At 38.9% G+C, this 20896-nt stretch overlaps 3 protein-coding genes across 3 annotated transcripts; all 3 read left to right on the forward strand.

Annotated features, from left to right (window-relative positions):
- Nucleotides 1–3840: 3840 nt before the first annotated feature.
- Nucleotides 3841–6865, forward strand: LOC117738986 (4-galactosyl-N-acetylglucosaminide 3-alpha-L-fucosyltransferase 9-like). The gene is made up of 3 exons (XM_034545202.1): nucleotides 3841–4010; nucleotides 5321–5548; nucleotides 5652–6865. Exons 2-3 carry the CDS (start codon nucleotides 5328–5330, stop codon nucleotides 6406–6408), a joined length of 978 nt encoding a protein of 325 aa, XP_034401093.1. The 5' UTR covers nucleotides 3841–4010; nucleotides 5321–5327; the 3' UTR covers nucleotides 6409–6865.
- A 6598-nt stretch (nucleotides 6866–13463) lies between these two features.
- Nucleotides 13464–17219, forward strand: LOC117739013 (4-galactosyl-N-acetylglucosaminide 3-alpha-L-fucosyltransferase 9-like). Its single transcript, XM_034545255.1, has 2 exons — nucleotides 13464–13498; nucleotides 15839–17219. Exon 2 carries the CDS (start codon nucleotides 15839–15841, stop codon nucleotides 16931–16933), a length of 1095 nt encoding a protein of 364 aa, XP_034401146.1. The 5' UTR covers nucleotides 13464–13498; the 3' UTR covers nucleotides 16934–17219.
- A 1340-nt stretch (nucleotides 17220–18559) lies between these two features.
- On the forward strand, nucleotides 18560–19999 carry LOC117739046 (4-galactosyl-N-acetylglucosaminide 3-alpha-L-fucosyltransferase 9-like). Its single transcript, XM_034545307.1, is given in 4 exon segments — nucleotides 18560–18679; nucleotides 18785–19346; nucleotides 19348–19473; nucleotides 19475–19999. Coding segments are annotated over 4 exon segments (789 nt in total). The 5' UTR covers nucleotides 18560–18647; the 3' UTR covers nucleotides 19544–19999.
- The last annotated feature ends 897 nt before the right edge of the window (nucleotides 20000–20896 follow it).

Consider the following 20896-nt stretch of genomic DNA (forward strand, 5'->3'; position numbering starts at 1 on the left):
TAAACTTGAACATTTCTGGTGCTATGTTTTTAATATTTGAACTATAGTTTTAGGGATCGAGGTACAACTGTACCTCCTTCTGGCAATCTTTGGAATCCCAGCAAAACACATCCTGTATATATTATTGCCTTTACCACTCTTTTGGCACTCGTAGAATACTTCTTGCTTGGAAGTCTCCAAGTTCACCATCTCAGTCTCCTTAAGTATGTGATGTTTTTCTAGAAAATTAAATATGCACTTAGAGGCTGTAATGTCAACTTTACTAAGAAATGGCAACCTTTCATTTCATATTTTCAAAATCTGTCAGTGTTGCCTACTGAATGAGACACGTCTGGTAATTTGTATGTACGTATCTGGTCCTCTGTCATTATCTGTCTTACTAACTGTAACTGAACCTAATTACTTAACTTTAGTTGTACAATATTGTACTACACAAACTATGTCTGTGGGTGGGTGTTTTATTATTCATTATTATAACTTACTTCGTCAGTCGCTCGGACCCTATTGAGTTTTTTAGGGTTGTCAGGCTTGGTGAAAATAGACGTGTGATCAAGGATTTTTAGTTGCTCTCTAGCGCACCCTCACATTTTGACCGGCAACCCCCCTCACCCAGAATCGCAGATTGACTTGAAATTTTTTACACATGTTCACTTACACCTGCTCTACAAAAAAGCCTCTCAGACCTCTAAGGTCCGCCTACTTAGATTTTCCGCCATTTTGAATTTTGTGAATAACACATAATTGACTTTCTTAACTACATGCTTGGTCCAAATTAACAAAACCTGATATCAATCAAATCATTGAAGCCAGATGACCTAGAATGTGTTAACCGTTTATTTATATCTCATTGTGGTAAGGATCTATGGCCCAATAAACATCTTAGGCGCGTGTCTTGTTTTTCAATGCTCATAGTGTCAACACTATTGGGACTAATCACTTTGAAACATTTTTCCTAAGTGCGCATGGCATGCCTTAACACTAGGGCGCTACAATAATTCGCCGAAGTTGGCCGTTTTTCACTCTTTTTTGGCACTTTTCGCCGTTATACATTTAACATTATCGCCCACAAAAATGATCCGATCGACTTCAATCTTCTTTCCAGGATGATCAGAAGGCCATGACAATGAACACATTATTCTTTCACCCACTCTCACTTGTCGTTAAAAATATTCCAATAAAATCCCACTTTCTGTACTTTGTTATGCTACAGACTGTTGCTTTAACTAAACTAATCTTTCCAAAGATAATCATGCATGATGCCAGTCAAGCCCTGAACACATTTCAAAGAAGAAACATTCAAAATTGTCATTAGAACACACTAATACACTAATATTTTCTAGCTATACGAGTTCCGATCATATTATTACAGCAAAATGGTGGTGCAGTGGGAAAAACACCTGTCTTGAGTCTGGGAGTTATGTAATCAAATCCAGGCCATGGCAACTTATTTCATCACTATTTTTTTTTACCTTTAATTTACATGACGTGGTCTAAACTTCACGTAGAGACACGTGATGCATGTATCTGTTCACATTCTCAAAGTGCCTCTACTGGCCAAAACAAATGAGCCTAAAATGCATCAGATTCACATGTAATTTACAAGTCACGGCCTGAGGATATCGACAAGCTTAATTTCACTCATATTTGAAGCGCCACCTACTGGCTCAACTGGACTTGCTCTAATCTGCCCCAAACTTGTCATGCTTGTTACAAGTCAAGGCCTGAGGGTATCGACAAGCTTATTTTCAGTCATAGTCAAAGCGCCACCCACTGGCTCAACTGGACTTGCTCGAATCTGCCCCAAACTTGTCATGCTTGTTACGTGTCACGGCCTGAGGATATCGACAAGCTTATTTTCACTCGCAGTCGACGTGCCGCCTACTGACGAAACAATATCGGGGTTACGCGACAAATGGTAAAACGGAACGACGGGCGGCCCCGCGTTCTCGGCTGAGCGGGTCGGCGTCCCACCGGCGCCCCCGACCGGCACGGGTGAGCGAGGACCCGTTCATTGCTGCTTGCAGCTTTAATTTATTTTTGTTTTGCCTTTGTTATTATTTTTCTTTCTTTCTTTACTTTTGTTTTTTCTGTTTACTTTCCTGTTAAAAATACTTGTTCTTTGATCCCTGTATGTCATATTGTGCATTATCATCAATAAAGTATATTAAAAAAATATAAAATGAAAATAAAAATTTGAGGTAAATAGGCTGGCACAAATTAAAAGGATAGGAGGCAACAAGGTGGTGGTATGTGGGGATTTTAATTCACATAGCACATTATGGGGTAAGAGGCACTCCAGGGGGTACGTGAGATTTAAAAAATATATATATTTAAAATGAGCATCCATTTAAAAAATACTATATATGAAATATTCAATAAAATATATGTGTAATTTCATAAACTGAATTGTATATATTCTATATTAAATCAGACACTGATGATACAGCGCTGAGTATTACATCTTTTTTTTAAACTAAAAATGCTTTGCACTGTTCAGGGGATACTTTGCTGAAAAAAATCTTTCATGGGGAAAAAAGGTTGACAACCACTGTGCCACATTGTCTCATCATATGCTTAGCAAGTTTGACAAGCTGTCAAGAGCTGACAGAGGGAGTGCTAGCTACAGCTTTGAGTCAGAAGGTAAAAGTAGAGATAAGTGGAGTGTGTGCTACTGTATGAAGTTTAAAGAAGAAGATATTGAAAAGGAAGGAAGAGCAATGTAGAGAGAGATAGTAAGTGAGAGAGAGGCCTGGAGAAAGAAGTTCCTCTTTGCTGTGAGCCCCAAACAGTGAATTGATTTTAGAATTGGTGGTCTTTTTCAGAAATGTGTAGTTAAATTTGTCAGAGTAAAGAGAGCACTATCAAATGTGTTTAATGTGGTGTTCGGTCGTTATATTTATATATATTTTGTTATCAATAAATATATATATATATATATATATATATATATATATTTATATATTGTACATATCCACTGTATACTATATCTGCATTGCACTTTTTTTGTGTATACTGCTCTCTTCGCACTGCTGGTCAGATGGTAACCGACATTTCGTTGCCTCAGTACCTGTACTCTGCAATGACAATAAAGTTGAATCTGAATCAAATGTGTTTAACCCTTGTGTGGTGTTCGGTCGGGTCTATGGAATTTTTTTGCAAAAGAAAAACATCAGGCTTAATTATTTTTTTAAACTCAAGACTCATTCGACGTGGCTCATTTTCTGTGAAGAACATATATCGAACACATTTTCAATGACCACACACTGTACACCACCCCTACACATGTATATTACATACAGGATGTTTGGGTCCACTGGACCGAGTTTAGAAATTGTAGGTCCTGTGTACCTTTACTCTGTCCTCCTGTCTGGGCCTACTTATATAGAAAGTGTGCGTGTGTGCGTGCTCATGTGTCTGCATGTGCGTGTTTTGCAGTCCCTGCTGTGAAGTGTAGGTCCTGTGTACCTGTACTCTATAAAATTGTTTAACTCACAAAAGCTGGGACAGGAGCTCCTAAAGAGGAAGCTGATCATGGTAGGAACAATACAGAAAAAACAGTCTGAGGTCCCTCCCCAACTGCTGACTACACAGAACAGGTCGGTCAACTCTTCACAGCTTTTATTGACGTGCCAAAGATATGAACACAACACAAGGGTTAACAAAGGCATGTTAGCTACCAGAAAGGCAGTAAAACTCACCCAACTTGTTTTTTTTTTTATTTGGAATATTTGAGAAGTAGTAGGTGGAACCACAAGTAATGCCAAATGTATATCCACCCTAAAAGGAGGAGTCTTAAAAGAGGACTAGCTTTGCCCTCGGAAGGAAAAACTACATAAGACAGTGTATTTGCTCAAACAAGAAACATTATTGTATTGAACTTGTATTGAGTACATTTTTTTAACATCTTTGAGACAACAATATCTGTTAGCATAGACACAGTGTTGGAGCAGGAGTTGAGACTTTATCAACTGGCCCAGCCTGAGCTTCTTTTTGTCCAACAAGCACACACGGTAAGAATCTATGGATTGTTTGCATAATCTCTCTTCATCCCCTCCTCCTCCTCCTCCTCTTTCATCCTTTGCTCTTCTCTCCTTTATTCCTCTTTATATTTGTACTGTTCAACATAGTTGGTGTCAAATAAAGACTAAATATAAAATTATATGAATATGAATTTTGAATGTTTCAACATTTATTTTTCAAAAATGCATTGCAAAGAAATACTCAACTATAATGAAAATATATTGTTTAAAAGATGTTTTAATGCGGGACTTATGGCTCTGAAATCCAACCCAGTATGTGTTATTGCTAAAGAGTAGGTGGAGCATCGGTCAAATGTCACATCTGAAGAGATAACAAAAGGGCCACAACATTTACATATGTGTTTTTACTTGTCAGACAAGTCATATCCTATCCTATTTTGGGTCCTGCAGAGTATTTACACACTCACCAGCTGCTCTGAAGGGACATGCAATTATTTTGACAAAATGTTCCTCCTGCTCTACATTTTTTTATAGGGGTGGGGGGACAGTTTGCAGTGCAATTATGCTCATTTGCAGCCAAACAAACTTGGAAATTGTATAATGTAATGGTAATTGTATACTCTTAGTTGTATTTTATATTCTTATCTAAGTGAACTGGTATACAAACTATTATTGTGCCTACCATCACTGCCTGCATTGGTTGGGGTTAAGCAGCAGCTGTCTAAGTAGCATGCACATCCTCTTACCTGCTGTTAAGTAATACAGTTCTACCTGTTGTTAAGTACTATAGTATACGTGGAACATACGGGCAGGATGTATATATCAGTATGTCTTTTAACTAATGTTCCAATCCAGTCTCCATCCTGGTCACTCCCCATATAACTCCTACATGTGACTTCTTCTCTTGAGTACTCACTTCTATGGACTCTTTGAGACTCTATAACTTTGCCTCTTCTTGCAAGAATACATGATTAATAGACAAGTTCTGTTTTACAAATTCATCATTTCAGCTTAAAAAGACTCAACAGCGAGTAATATACATTTTCCACCACAATAACGACCCAATTGTCTTTACAAGCTACATGTGGTTATCAGCTGTAGTAACAGCTTACATTTACTCCGTTTAACAGGCTACTCTAGTAACAGTTTTGAGTAAATTGAACTTGTCAGAGTAGTTTTAATGACACCTAATGTTTTACTTTTATTCAATTAGATTTTGAGAAAAATCATTACGTTTGCTCCGTTCCATTTGTTTACATTCATCGCATTACATTTTTTTTTAAAGTATTTACTTAATATTTAATATTTCCCTGATTTTTACAAGTCCTCTCTCTTTGCAGGTTTAATATGGCCTCTGTTTTATATGTTTTACGAGCCATCCTGACGGCGATTCTCCTGCTGGCTGGAATCGTAGTGCTGGTTTTACAGTATCTCCAGTCATCTCCAGCTCCAACATGTCATCTTCCCCCGGCTCATTCAGGACAGCTGAAGCAGGCGAACAGCTCTGGAGTGGAACAACAGACATACAAGCCTATAATGCTGCTGTGGTTTTGGCCTGAAAACAAAAGGTTTGATCTTCACGACTGTAAGACGCTTTTCAACATTGACAACTCACCTCACAGATGATAGATCGTTCTACTCCAGAGCTCATAACATATTGGTGTTTCACAGAGCTATTCAGGATGACCTCTCCAACCTCCCCACCTCACCTAGAGCCAGATTTCAGAGGTGGATCTGGTTCAACACAGACTCACCAAACAACACGCGCAGGATAGAAGGCATAAAAAGCCTTTTTAACTTAACCTTGAGCTACAGGAAGGATGCGGATATTCAAGTTCGCAGGCTACTTACTTTCAAGAATTCAGATGAAGAGTTCGTACTTCCCAAGAAGGAACGTTTGCTTTGTTGGTTTGTGGATAGCGACAACCTCACCACAGAATCAGGGGAGAGATACAGCTACTACAGAGAGCTTATAAACCACATGAAGGTGGATGTTTTTCACAGCTCTACCAAAGGGGAGAACTATTTCCTGACCATTAGCAGCTGCAAATTCTACCTTTCCTTTGAGGATTCAATTCACAGAGATTACATTACAGAAACGTTCAATGGACCTCTGTCAGTTGGCACTGTGCCGATTGTTTTGGGCCCACCGAGAAAAAACTATGAGGATTTTGCCCCAGGTGAATCCTTCATACATGTTAATGATTTTCCTACTTCCTTAGCACTAGCTCAGTTCCTCCTGGGCCTGGATAAGGATCAGGAGGCTTATATGAGATACTTTAATTGGCGAGGATACTATACTGCAATACGTCATCTTACCGAGGAGAAGTATGAGTTTGCACACTCTATCTGCCAGGCCTGTCGTCACGTTGGCATATTCAGGAAGTACAGAGTTGTACCTGATCTGTACAAGTGGTTCTTACTGTAATGCTGTTATTGATGTACTGCTCCTCTGAACTGATTAAAAACACAAATCAGAATCTATTCAGAGAAATACTTGAAATACTAAACCTTTTAAACACCGACCTATTTTCTAGGTTTCTGCTCAAAATAACATACCCAAACTAAAAAGGGTGTATCTCTACAACCACAAAGGCTATTTGAATAAGTTGTGTGTTATAATAAAGGCAAACCATGTGTGCTTTTGTTCAGAAGTGTAAATATTCTTATATTTGTTACTCGTTAAGAGTAAATAAAGATGAAAGACAGCAAAAGTGTCATTTCCAGGTTCGCCTAGAAAAAAAAGCACTTTCAGGATGATTATCTTTTGGAAGGATGCACAGCAAAGGTCAAAAGACACAGAGGTCATAGCACATTATGTGACCAGTCTCTCTGCAAAGTTTGACTTTGCAAAAGTAAAGCAGAACAAAGTTAGAGAGGTTTTAGTACAGATTAATTAGGCGAAATGGGCATTTGGGCAATTTGAATGTACTAAACCATATATTTCACTTGTATATTACTTATGGTGTTCAATACACCCACATATAGCAGTCTTTGTTGATTAGAAGATGTTTTTTTAAAGCCAAAGATAAGCAACATTTGTGACTGTAAGCGCTAAAGCGAGTCATGTTGCTGTGTTCTTTGGCTCATATCTCGGTGATGCTTTGGTGCAGAAGGATTTTCCGAAGATGTTTAGAATCTGTGTTAAATCCTCTTGCTCTTTGCTATCTGGCTTTTTCTGATAGCACCGAGCTACGGGTTGCTAGTTCTGAAAACGTGCTGAGTGGGCTGACTCCTGACAAAATGATGATTATGATATTTTAATAATTCTTTCAGTTGGTGTTTGAGTTGTGTGTAAATGGCTTACTGATTCTTGTAGACCAAGTTCTCTTGTTTAATTTGATGTATAACATCTATATATTTGCTCATGTTTATTGTAAGGTGTTACACAGTCTAACTATAATGTGTAAATCGGCCCCCAATTTGGGGTTCATGGTTTTTAAAAGGTTAAGTTTGTTTGATTTTTTTTTAGTGATGTTTGTGTTTTTTTGAGTGATGTAAAATGTGCTTGAGAGCTTTGCTGTCAATTAAACTGTATTTCATGTCATCATGTATCCATGTATTGTCATTAAAAGGGTCAGTTCACTCAAATTTCAAGTAAACTTGATTTTCATACCTCAGGTGTTTTTATGAAGCTTTTCTTAATAGGTAATTCAGTTTAGATTTCACAATTGAAACTTAGTGAGTATAAGGTCTAAATTGCTGCAATTACTACAATATTCCAGTATGAGCAGTCATGAACTGTAAAAGCTGCATGTGACGACTTTGGAGTTGATGGTAGTTTATCATCCCAATGCAGTGGTATTCATTAAGTTTCTAGCACCAAACTCCAAAAAGGGTTGAGGCTTTTCTGTTGCACTGCTTAAAACAAATGTTGGCTTATTCTTTCATTGTATTCGTATGTTTTTAGTATTTTATTCCATTTAAGCTTGTTTTTCTATTCTCTCTTATTTGATTCTCCTTTAAATCACGTGTAGCTTCTTTATTAGTTGTACAACCTGTCTAAGTGCTAAACACGCTTTAAATCACACCGTTTGATCAACTGATCTAGAACCAGTGATCAAATCATTTAAGGAGCCTGAAGACTGTCGGCTTCATGGTGTTTGATTGTTTCCACATGTGGGCGGAGGCTGTGACTCGTGGTCTCTTATATCTATACTGCCCTGTATCGCCCGCGTGTCTCTGCGTGCGCATGAATCCGAGCGTTGGCTGTGTGAGTTTGCAGTAGTGAACTACCTTGGACAGCGCCCGACGACGCAGACGCACTTGAGAAAGAGGAGGAACTTCAGCGAAGTGCAGAGCCAGCTTCCATCCTCTAGTTTTGTTAACTTTACCCTTTTCCTCTATTTGGGACCTACTTTTTCGGATAATCCTTTTTTCTCCCAGCCGGGCATATGAAGCAGTAGAGCGGCGCCGCCCTCGGAGCACCGGGAAGCGGACTCCCCCTCTAAGCAAGCAACAATGTATCAGTTTCTGTCCGTCTGGATACTCAAATGTGCGGATTTTTTTGCCTTTCTTTGTTTTTTATTATTGTAAATGTAATATATGTGTGTTTCAACCTGTGCAAAACACAACATTTAAGAACTCATATGGGCTCACATAACTTTATCATTGAATTAATAACTGAATGATTATTAAATGACAAAGTATTGCTAGTTGCAGCATTGAAGCAAACACCACATCACATCTAATTCCGCTCGATAACACTTTCTGAGATGAATACATCGTATGCATACGTTCCTTTTAATTTAAACATACATTAATTTATTTAAGATGAGACATTCAACCACTAGATGGAGATGGAGCTTATGTTACACTAATAGATGGAGCTTCTGTTGCACTAATAGTCTTATTGTGGATATTGACAGGCTCAGGCTGTGTGACACGGCCCTCTTGTGGTGGCACTTTGAAAACAAAAGTCATGACGAAAGGAAAAGGGACCAAAATATCCTGGATCTCTCATACTTTTCTCCATTCTGTGTCACCGAAACGTTCTAACAAATAAGAATAAGAACGAATTTCAGAGGAAAACAAGAACAGGTGGAATGGTATTTTTGCCTTTGATGATAATGTTATTATGACCTTACAGTTGCAGGTCAAAGTTCAAAGTCCAGGACTTTTGGTAAAGCGATTCACTTCAAACACTTTAAATCATGATTTCTGTAACCACTCACAGTATTGGACATTATCATGTTTCGAGGTCTCAGATGTCTGTAGCGGAGCTGAATCAGGTTGTCTCACACTGCTTACTAAGTCATTTATCTGTCTCCCCATTAGAGAGAGAGAGAGAGAGAGAGAGAGAGAGAGAGAGAGAGAGAGATCCAATTTCACTGTGACTGGAGGGCTCCTGACTGCACTGGGACTCTCACACGCTCCTCTTACTTGCATTTGTCTATCTTTTTGTAAGTGTGTGTGTATGTCTGTGTGACGTGTGTGTGTGTGTGTGTGTGTGTGTGTGTGTGTGTGTGTGCGTGCTTGCATGCGTGTGTGCATTTGTCCATGTGTTTTGCAGTCCCTGCTGTGAAGTGTTTAATAGTTAATAACAGCCTTGTTTACTTGGCAGGCTGCTGTCCACACAGCAGGTACTGCTCAAATGCTGAGAGACATACAACTTGAAATACAGGAAATAGAAACATTTGTCAGTTTGTCTATGAATTTTATTTCCATTTTATTTTGAGATTTTGTTATTTTAGGCTGGCTTACAAACATCTGGCCAGGGCAAGCAGATGGAAATTAGCCTCTCTGGCTAACTCTGGCTCACTTACAGTCCTACTGTTGATTAGTGTGCATTGTCCCTGCAAAATAAATGAATAAAATAAACACTCACTTGTTTGAGAACAATTCAGAAAATATGTTTGTTGTTTTTAGTAGAAAGAGGGAAAATGCTAGAAAGATGTGTGTTTCCATTCATGAAAGATGGTGTGTGTGTGTGTGTGTGTGTGTGTTTGGAAACATCTGGAGTTCAGGGTTGCAATGGGGGACCAACTCGCCATACACCCTCCAACCGTAGCTTAAAGTGTGTCAAGTAGAGCTGAGATTCCAGAAGGGCTGCCCTGAGTGAGAGACATACATACTGGACCAAAAAGATCAGGCCAAAGAACACAGAGCATATATAATAGAAAGATTTGTACAACCTAAAAGTTGATTTTGCATTTATGTATTTTGACTTAATACGAAGTGATTTAATAACCAAAAGATTCTGTTGAATAAAAGCACTGAACGGTTGGAAACTGTTGAAACAACAGTTAAGAATGAAGTAATCAAGTATATATATAAAATATACTGTATATAGTTAATGTGTTCTCACAGAACTAAGCTGATAGACGTGCAACATTAAATTACTACATGAGGAGCTCTCTGGTATATTCTTTATGTTGTCAGGGGTACTTAGCTGAATAAAGGTTCAAAACCTCCATTTTAATCTAACACATTTGGAGCTTCTTTCAATTTTAGACACTGATCTTATGTTTTCTATGTGATATAATTTTTCAATGTAATAACGATAAAGTTTGAGTAATATAGTCGAATCAAAAGTACAATATTTTCCTCTGTAGTAAGTTACTGTACATACACTTAGTTACTAATGCATGACCTAACATGAAATAGTTATTCATGCAATTGTCATGATGTTATTAGCTGTCATTCTGCAAACATGTCGACAAAAGAGATCTGTCTTCTTTCAACATGTGTGTGTGTGTGTGTGTGTGTGCACTGCCGAGGAAGTAGTTGTGACAATAGCATTTGTTAATTTTCTTTTTCTTACACACTGAGGACATTTGAGACATTTGTGCACACTTCCAACAGGGACGATAATATGGTAGAACAATGGTTATGGCATGGGTGCTATGGAGACAACATGGGACAGTGTAGAGATGATAGGAAGGGGCAGCTTTGTGCCCAGTGTGAAGTCTCCTTTTCAGTCCACTAAGGGAAGTGCAGTGCTGGCAACAGAGAAACACTCAGGACTCTGGAGCCTCTTCAAATTATGATCCTCGCATATAATGACGTGGATGTGTCTCATACAGACTCTTGTGGGTGGGAATCAAGACGCTGCCACAAAGACAATCTCCAGCGTTGCTTCTATTTCCCTCACTCCTTCCTTCTCCTGGGAGCAATGACAGATTGACGTTTGCCCGGTGCTTCACTCATTATGGGGCAGCAGCTATAAATCTCCTAATGATTCAGAGCCACACTGAGAAGCTTATAATGGGCCTCTGGGGACACCGTAGTTCCAGACACCTCCTGCTAAAACTTATTTTTTTCCACTTAGCTGGATAGAAATCATCACTCTGCTGCCTTGGGCCAAGACAATAGAAATGTGTGGGAAAGCAGTACTATGACTCGCCGACAGGAATAGTTTGACATTTTGGTAATTACACTTTCTTGCTGAGAGTAAGATGAGAAGACCAATACCAATGGTCGTATTGATCTTTCGTTATTCTTCACTGATTCATAACCACATCTGAAAGATGGATGGGAGCCTGCGTAATGTGTTGAGCGTAAATGGGAATAACAACAGCAAAACAATTATGATGCTTTGTCGTCTGCTCTTTTATTACCAACAGACTTGAGTCTATGTTAAAAGTGGAGCGTACATAAGCAGCACAGGGACACAAGAGAGACTCTTTTCTCTATAAAGAAACACAACTTTATTATATAATAAATATAGTTCCACACTATCTTAGCAGGTCAAATCATGTTCAATTAAATAACGTGTTACTAGTAGTGATTACAACCCTTCTCATGTCGGTATGGTTAATATAAGTCTACTGACAGCAGCCGGGTAGCTTAGCTTAGCATAAAGACTAAAAAGGGGCTAAGATGCTGGAGACAAAGGATGTGAATGGGTGTTGGTTTGAAAGGCAGTAAAGGAGAGAGAAATAAATTTAGTGTGTCATCAAGTCTGCCATTGATTATAAGCTACTGTACGGTTCATGCAACAGGCCAAAGGCTGCATCTCATCCCAGACCAATGGTAGCCCTGGTGGCCAAGTGAACATTACAATACATTTCATTTAGCTGACGCTTTTATCCAAAGCCACTTACAATCATGTTACATTCATACACCGTAGACACAGCTACAGGGAGCAATTCAGGGTTAAGTGTCTTGCTCAAGGACACATCGACTAGGGCGGGGATTGAACCGCCAATACATTATTTATCCCCAGGGGAAAATTGTTGTTGTAGCAGCAGCAAGCAAGGCTACAATCAAAGTAGAAATAAAATAGTATGAAAATGAAAATGAAAAAATGCACAATATATACAATACAATAAAATAGCAGAGCAGGACACTTTACATTTAAAAGAAATTAACTAAGAAAGAAAATGAAACAATGCAAAGTGTATACAGTGTATATAAAGTTTATACTGATAATATAAATGCTTATATATTGTTATAATGTTATGCTTTTGTCAGCATACTGAAATTTGTGTCTGGGAATGTGTGGCTGTCTGCTTCTTGGTTATAGATACGCGTCTTGGATCACAATACACCCATATGTCATTTAATAGTCTAATCAAAAAGTGGCTTGGCCTTGCAGGGCTCAGTCCTGTGAGATGGAATTATCCCCCTCCTTGATCGTCCAGCACCAATCAGAAGTTAGGATGATGCACACAAACCTGTGACGAAATCTGTGTATGTAAGGGCCGGACTTCCTGGTTAGAGGGAGAGTTGTTGTGAATCCCTGGCATTGCAATACGCTTGTACTTTGCTTGTGATCAAATAAATAAATCTACCAGAACGAGAGAAGTTGTTGGCTGAATTCTTCCAAAGGCTCTTACCAGACAATTTTGAACCATGCTAACAATATAGTGAAAGCGGTGCAAGGATTATTGATGTTGTTCAATTTGAGGTGGATCTGGCCAGAGGTGATTTATTATAAAGTCTAATAGCAGTTGGCAGGAATGTTCTCCTGAATCTGTCCGTGTGACAGCGGCGCTGAAGCAGTCTGTTGGAGAAAAAGTGCTCCGCTGTCCCTGCAGTAGGTGGAGAGGGTGGTCTGCGTTATCCAATACTGGAAGTCAGTGGAGTACAGGGTGAACAGGAAGGGAGACAGAACAGTTCCCTGTGGGGCTCCCAAATCGACAGTCGGACAAACTGTGGTCTACCTGTGAGGTAGTCAGTGATCCAGGAGACGGTGGACGCGTTGACCCCCACCACCCACAGCTCACTCAGCAGCAGTCGTTAGATGGTGTTAAATGCACTGGTCTTAGACACATTCTTTTTCAAATAAATCACAATAAAGTGCATTTGACTTCTTTAATCAGCAAGTCAATTCTGTAGACATTTTCTTATTTGCTGCCTCTTATTTGTTTTAGATTATTATTAAGTGCTCCAAGTACACAATGTCAACGTCGGTTGGAAACCTGTTTGTTCATTCTGGTTGAGTGTACAACACTGTGAATATGATCATGATCATCAGTCTACAAAAGCTTATCTGTAATATTTAGATGTGTGGCTGCCACAGTTGGTCTACTGACTTGACAAAGAGACATCCAGCCCCGAGACTCTGTGGAAAGGTGAGAACAGAATATTTTATTCAGTGGTGATAATCTTAATTGACTGAGAATATTGACTATAATGGATCTCTAAATCTGTAGAATTAAAAAGTAATTATTTTACGGATAATTACAATCTTTAGCTGTTGCTCACAATAATAATGAATAGTGTGTTACTTTAAAAGATTATTTAAAATGCTAAATAATTGTCAGAATTGATAGTTTGATAAGCCCCAAAGACATAACTTGAAATACTGAATTTTCAGCATTGATTTGATGTTTCATGCTGAAATGCACAAAATGGGAGTTGTGGGTCATTTTCCTACAAAGCCAGAAACAGGTGTCTGTTTCTGCTTATTACAAGCATACAGTCTTTTCAAAATAAATTACCGTCTTTACAGAAAACAAAAAATTGGGTTTAGGGAACAAAAGTACTTAGTAGGTTTAATTAAAGATCGTTGTTTGGGTTAAAATAACTATGAAAGTGGGGTTACTGAAGTAGGCCAGTTACGTGACAAATAAATCAACATTGCCTTCTATTTTCACATGGGGCACAAACTGTGGGTGTGGCACAGGGCCTTGGTTCTCTCATACAGCTCTGTGGCAAATACATCCGTGTGTTTGCCCATCAGTGTACATACAGCTTGTTTGCTGATAAGAGCTTCTGCCAGGTCTAAAGTATCTTCCTGAAGGAACTTGTGGAGTCCTTCAGTTACAGAAGTGTCTCGAACATCAGTAAGGGAAGTGGAGTGCTGGCAACAGAGAAACACTCAGAAATGTTGAGCTCCCATTTTAGACTCTGATCATATGTTTTCTATTTGACAACATTTTGCAAAGTAATGATAAACCAATAATAATACACCAAAGGAAGACAACCTCCTAACTTCTGCCTTATAATCGTGTGCTAATAATGACGTGGATCAATACATAAAAGGCACAATGGCCACTCGACCTTCCCGTGTGTTACATCAGCTTCCCTATAGGAGTAGCTAGATGCTAGCCAAGCTGCAACGTATGTTCACAGACAAGGAATCAACTCACCACTGCCTGCAAAGGATCGTAATGGCAAACACTCAAGGTACAGTACAGCCCAAGTATCTTATGTGTCATTTCCTCACTCCTCGATCTCTGAGGAAATATGAGCGAGGATACACAAGAGCAGGCTTCCAGAAGGTATTTTATTGGCCAACATCCTTATTGTTCATATGAAAAGAAGGCTATGATCATTCCTGTGTGTCGGGTTTGATGAGTTGTATCATTTAAGTTTAAACTGAAACATTGAGCCTAATCAATTAATTCCAGTGTTAAAGAGAAACTCTAATCATATTCTGGGTTATTTAATAATGGAGTCGCAATCAGATTTTAAAAACATTCAGACGCAAATAATCCATAAATAAGACTTATCTGTCCTGCTAGGGCCCTGCGCTTATAAGCAGGACACAGAACCCAGTATAAGTACCACACACTGGATATATATAAATCATCACTGCAGTATGTGGTATGTAACAAACTATAGAGAGAAAACACTAAAAAATAGTTTGATCAGCCCCCAGAGACACAACTTGAAATACAGGTTCAGCATTGAATTGATGTTTTATGCTGAAATGCACCATTTTCCTAAAAAAGCCAGCAACAGGTGTCGTTTTCCGCTCATTACAAGCATACGGTCTTTTCTAAATAAAGTATCGTCTTCACAGAAAACAAACAGTTAGGTTTATGTAACAAAAGTACTTAGTTAGGTTTAGGTAAAGATTGTTGTTTGGGTTAAAATAACTATGAAAGTGTCGTTACTGAAGTAGGCCAGTTACGGGACAAATAAACAGAGACCTCCTGGCTGTAAGATCGCTGCTTGTTACATTATTACATTTCATTTATCCAAAGCGACTTACAATCATACACTGTAGACATAGCTATGGGGAGCAATTCAGGGTTAGGTGTCTTGCTCATGGACACATCGACTAGGGCTAGCACATCCGGGGATCAAACCGCCGATCCTCTGATTGAAAGACGGACCTGCTAACCACTGACCCACAGTCACCCCACGACACATCCACAATCCACCCACCCCCGCCATGTGGGATTTTGAGGTTGTTATACTTCCTCATTCATGATTACGTGCATAAGATATAAAATTATTTTGTAGAACACCCAAGAATTACGGCACATTATTTTCTGTAGGTTTAGATACCGAATGCTGGATGAAAATCGGCCTGCAGAGGCTTGTACCTTCAACTTGGCCTCAAAGAAATGCTGTTTGTTTTTCCACAGTTGTTAATCTTTTGGGCTGATGATTTTTAACTCTATTTGTTGAAACTCCTGAGGTAGTTATCTAAGTGTATGCTTCACTCTCTACTTCCACAGATGACGACACTGGCTTCCAAGAAAACATTGTGCTTAAGAAATACAGCTGCTATTTGCCTCATTGGCTCCATTCTGGCATTTGCTTTGTATTTTGAGCCTCCCTCTCCTGTTTGCCCTACTACATTATCTCAAGAGGAATATCATCAGGTCAAGCATCCACATGAAAAGCCCATAGTTCTGGTGTGGTTCTGGCCTCTCGGTGTTAAGTTTGATTTCAATGTCTGCTCAACATACTTCCACATTGATAGCTGTGTTCTGACAGATAATAGATCTCTCTACAGTAAAGCAGAGGGAGTCATTTTCTACCAGAAAAAATATACAGCGGTCTTTGCATACAATGCCGAAGGGACCCCCGTCCAGCTTTTCAGAAGTGGATTTGGGTTCCATGTGGAATCGCCGACGAACACATGGAGGACACCGAGTCTGAACAACCTGTTCAACTTAACGCTGAGCTATAGAAGAGATGCTGACATCACCGTGAGGAATGAGCTCACGATCAGAAAGACAGAAAATAAAGATGACTTTGTTCTGCCCAAGAAAGACAAACTAGTGTGCTGGATTGTTAGTAACAAAAACCCTGGAACTGGAACAGGTGTGAGAGAACGATATTATCGTGAACTATCCAAACACATCAAGATCCAACTGTTTGGTACAGCCTATACAGGGCACCGTTTGAGTTATGATGACTATTATGCCACCATTGCTAGCTGTAAGTTTTACCTCTCATTTGAGAACTCAATCCACAGAGACTACATCACAGAGAAGGTTAACGGGCCCCTGGTGGCAGGGACGGTCCCAGTAGTTTTGGGTCCGCCAAGAGAAAACTACGAGCAGTTCCTTCCTGCCGAAGCCTTCATTCACATAAATGATTTCCCTGATGCAAAGTCACTGGCAGACTTTCTGCTGAACATGAATGACGAGGCGTACGCCTGTTACTTTGAGTGGAGGAAGTTCTTCACAGCCACCCCTCATCTGCTGTCAACCTATAATGAATTCATTCATCCAATCTGCCTCGCCTGTGACCACATGTCAAGAGACAAGGATTACCATGTAGTTCACAACCTTTATGAGTGGTACTTTAGAAAACAGCATTGAGAACGTTGTTTGATAACCTCCTATAAACTTTGTTTCTCAACCCTGTTATGTAATCATCTCCCACTCAAATGGTCAGTTTTGTTTTCTGAAGCAAAAGTCCATCTCACAATGGTTGAACCATCCTCTTAACATCTGTTGCCTGTTTGTTAATTGCAAATAGATGATCCAGTAGGACCATGTGAGGTAGAGACAGCTCTTTCAACCTTCTTTTATGTATAACTTTATATATTCATAATTTAATTATATAATGCTCATATATGAGAATGTCACTGATTCCGGTAATTTTATAGTCAACAACTTGGATATTTGTACTGTTCAACATAGTTGGTGTCAAATAAAGACTAAATATAAAATTATATGAATATGAATTTTGAATGTTTCAACATTTATTTTTCAAAAATGCATTGCAAAGAAATACTCAACTATAATGAAAATATATTGTTTAAAAGATGTTTTAATGCGGGACTTATGGCTCTGAAATCCAACCCAGTATTTGTTATTGCTAAAGAGTAGGTGGAGCATCGGTCAAATGTCACATCTGAAGAGATAACAAAAGGGCCACAACACTTACATATGTGTTTTTTACTTGTCAGACAAGTCATATCCTATCCTATTTTGGGTCCTGCAGAGTATTTACACACTCACCAGCTGCTCTGAAGGGACATGCAATTATTTTGACAAAATGTTCCTCCTGCTCTACATTTTTTTATAGGGGTGGGGGGACAGTTTGCAGTGCAATTATGCTAATTTGCAGCCAAAAAAACTTGGAAATTATATAATGTAATGGTAATTGTATACTCTTAGTTGTATTTTATATTCTTATCTAAGTGAACTGGTATACAAACTATTATTGTGCCTACCATCACTGCCTGCATTGGTTGGGGTTAAGCAGCAGCTGTCTAAGTAGCATGCACATCCTCTTACCTGCTGTTAAGTAATACAGTTCTACCTGTTGTTAAGTACTATAGTATACGTGGAACATACGGGCAGTATGTATATATCAGTATGTCTTTTAACTAATGTTCCAATCCAGTCTCCATCCTGGTCACTCCCCATATAACTCCTACATGTGACTTCTTCTCTTGAGTACTCACTTCTATGGACTCTTTGAGACTCTATAACTTTGCCTCTTCTTGCAAGAATACATGATTAATAGACAAGTTTCTGTTTTACAAATTCATCATTTCAGCTTAAAAAGACTCAACAGCGAGTAATATACATTTTCCACCACAATAATGACCCAATTGTCTTTACAAGCTACATGTGGTTATCAGCTGTAGTAACAGCTTACATTTACTCCGTTTAACAGGCTACTCTAGTAACAGTTTTGAGTAAATTGAACTTGTCAGAGTAGTTTTAATGACACCTAATGTTTTACTTTTATTCAATTAGATTTTGAGAAAAATCATTACGTTTGCTCCGTTCCATTTGTTTACATTCATCGCATTACATTTTTTTAAAGTATTTACTTAATATTTAATATTTCCCTGATTTTTACAAGTCCTCTCTCCTTGCAGGTTTTAATATGGCCTCTGTTTTATATGTTTTACGAGCCATCCTGACGGCGATTCTCCTGCTGGCTGGAATCGTAGTGCTGGTTTTACAGTATCTCCAGTCATCTCCAGCTCCAACATGTCATCTTCCCCCGGCTCATTCAGGACAGCTGAAGCAGGCGAACAGCTCTGGAGTGGAACAACAGACATACAAGCCTATAATGCTGCTGTGGTTTTGGCCTGAAAACAAAAGGTTTGATCTTCACGACTGTAAGACGCTTTTCAACATTGACAACTGCCACCTCACAGATGATAGATCGTTCTACTCCAGAGCTCATAACATATTGGTGTTTCACAGAGCTATTCAGGATGACCTCTCCAACTCCCCACCTCACCTAGAGCCAGATTTTCAGAGGTGGATCTGGTTCAACACAGACTCACCAAACAACACGCGCAGGTATAGAAGGCATAAAAGCCTTTTTAACTTAACCTTGAGCTACAGGAAGGATGCGGATATTCAAGTTCGCAGGCTACTTACTTTCAAGAATTCAGATAAAGAGTTCGTACTTCCCAAGAAGGAACGTTTGCTTTGTTGGTTTGTGGATAGCGACAACCTCACCACAGAATCAGGGGAGAGATACAGCTACTACAGAGAGCTTATAAACCACATGAAGGTGGATGTTTTTCACAGCTCTACCAAAGGGGAGAACTATTTCCTGACCATTAGCAGCTGCAAATTCTACCTTTCCTTTGAGGATTCAATTCACAGAGATTACATTACAGAAACGTTCAATGGACCTCTGTCAGTTGGCACTGTGCCGATTGTTTTGGGCCCACCGAGAAAAAACTATGAGGATTTTGCCCCAGGTGAATCCTTCATACATGTTAATGACTTTCCTACTTCCTTAGCACTAGCTCAGTTTCCTCCTGGGCCTGGATAAGGATCAGGAGGCTTATATGAGATACTTTAATTGGCGAGGATACTATACTGCAATACGTCATCTTACCGAGGAGAAGTATGAGTTTGCACACTCTATCTGCCAGGCCCTGTCGTCACGTTGGCATATTCAAGAAGTACAGAGTTGTACCTGATCTGTACAAGTGGTTCTTACTGTAATGCTGTTATTGATGTACTGCTCCTCTGAACTGATTAAAAACACAAATCAGAATCTATTCAGAGAAATACTTGAAATACTAAACCTTTTAAACACCGACCTATTTTCTAGGTTTCTGCTCAAAATAACATACCCAAACTAAAAAGGGTGTATCTCTACAACCACAAAGGCTATTTGAATAAGTTGTGTGTTATAATAAAGGCAAACCATGTGTGCTTTTGTTCAGAAGTGTAAATATTCTTATATTTGTTACTCGTTAAGAGTAAATAAAGATGAAAGACAGCAAAAGTGTCATTTCCAGGTTCGCCTAGAAAAAAAAGCACTTTCAGGATGATTATCTTTTGGAAGGATGCACAGCAAAGGTCAAAAGACACAGAGGTCATAGCACATTATGTGACCAGTCTCTCTGCAAAGTTTGACTTTGCAAAAGTAAAGCAGAACAAAGTTAGAGAGGTTTTAGTACAGATAATTAGGCGAAATGGGCATTTGGGCAATTTGAATGTACTAAACCATATATTTCACTTGTATATTACTTATGGTGTTCAATACACCCACCATATAGCAGTCTTTGGTTGATTAGAAGATGTTTTTTTAAAGCCAAAGATAAGCAACATTTGTGACTGTAAGCGCTAAAGCGAGTCATGTTGCTGTGTTCTTTGGCTCATATCTCGGTGATGCTTGGTGCAGAAGGATTTTCCGAAGATGTTTAGAATCTGTGTTAAATCCTCTTGCTCTTTGCTATCTGGCTTTTTCTGATAGCACCGAGCTACGGGTTGCTAGTTCTGAAACGTTGCTGAGTGGGCTGACTCCTGACAAATGATGATTATGATATTTTAATAATTCTTTCAGTTGGATGTTTGAGTTGTGTGTAAATGGCTTACTGATTCTTGTAGACCAAGTTCTCTTGTTTAATTTTGATGTATAACATCTATATATTTGCTCATGTTTCTTGTAAGGTGTTACACAGTCTAACTATAATGTGTAAATCGGCCCCCAATTTGGGGTTCATGGTTTTTAAAAGGTTTAAGTTTGTTTGATTTTTTTTTAGTGATGTTTGTGTTTTTTGAGTGATGTAAAATGTTGCGTTGAGAGCTTTGCTGTCAATTAAACTGTATTCATGTCATCATGTATCCATGTATTGTCATTAAAAGGGTCAGTTCACTCAAATTTCAAGTAAACTTGATTTTCATACCTCAGGTGTTTTTATGAAGCTTTTCTTAATAGGTAATTCAGTTTAGATTTCACAATTGAAACTTAGTGAGTATAAGGTCTAAATTGCTGCAATTACTACAATATTCCAGTATGAGCAGTCATGAACTGTAAAGCTGCATGTGACGACTTTGGAGTTGATGGGC

The sequence above is a fragment of the Cyclopterus lumpus genome, chromosome 11 (genome assembly GCF_009769545.1).
Source record: "Cyclopterus lumpus isolate fCycLum1 chromosome 11, fCycLum1.pri, whole genome shotgun sequence".
Lineage (NCBI taxonomy): Eukaryota > Metazoa > Chordata > Actinopteri > Perciformes > Cyclopteridae > Cyclopterus > Cyclopterus lumpus.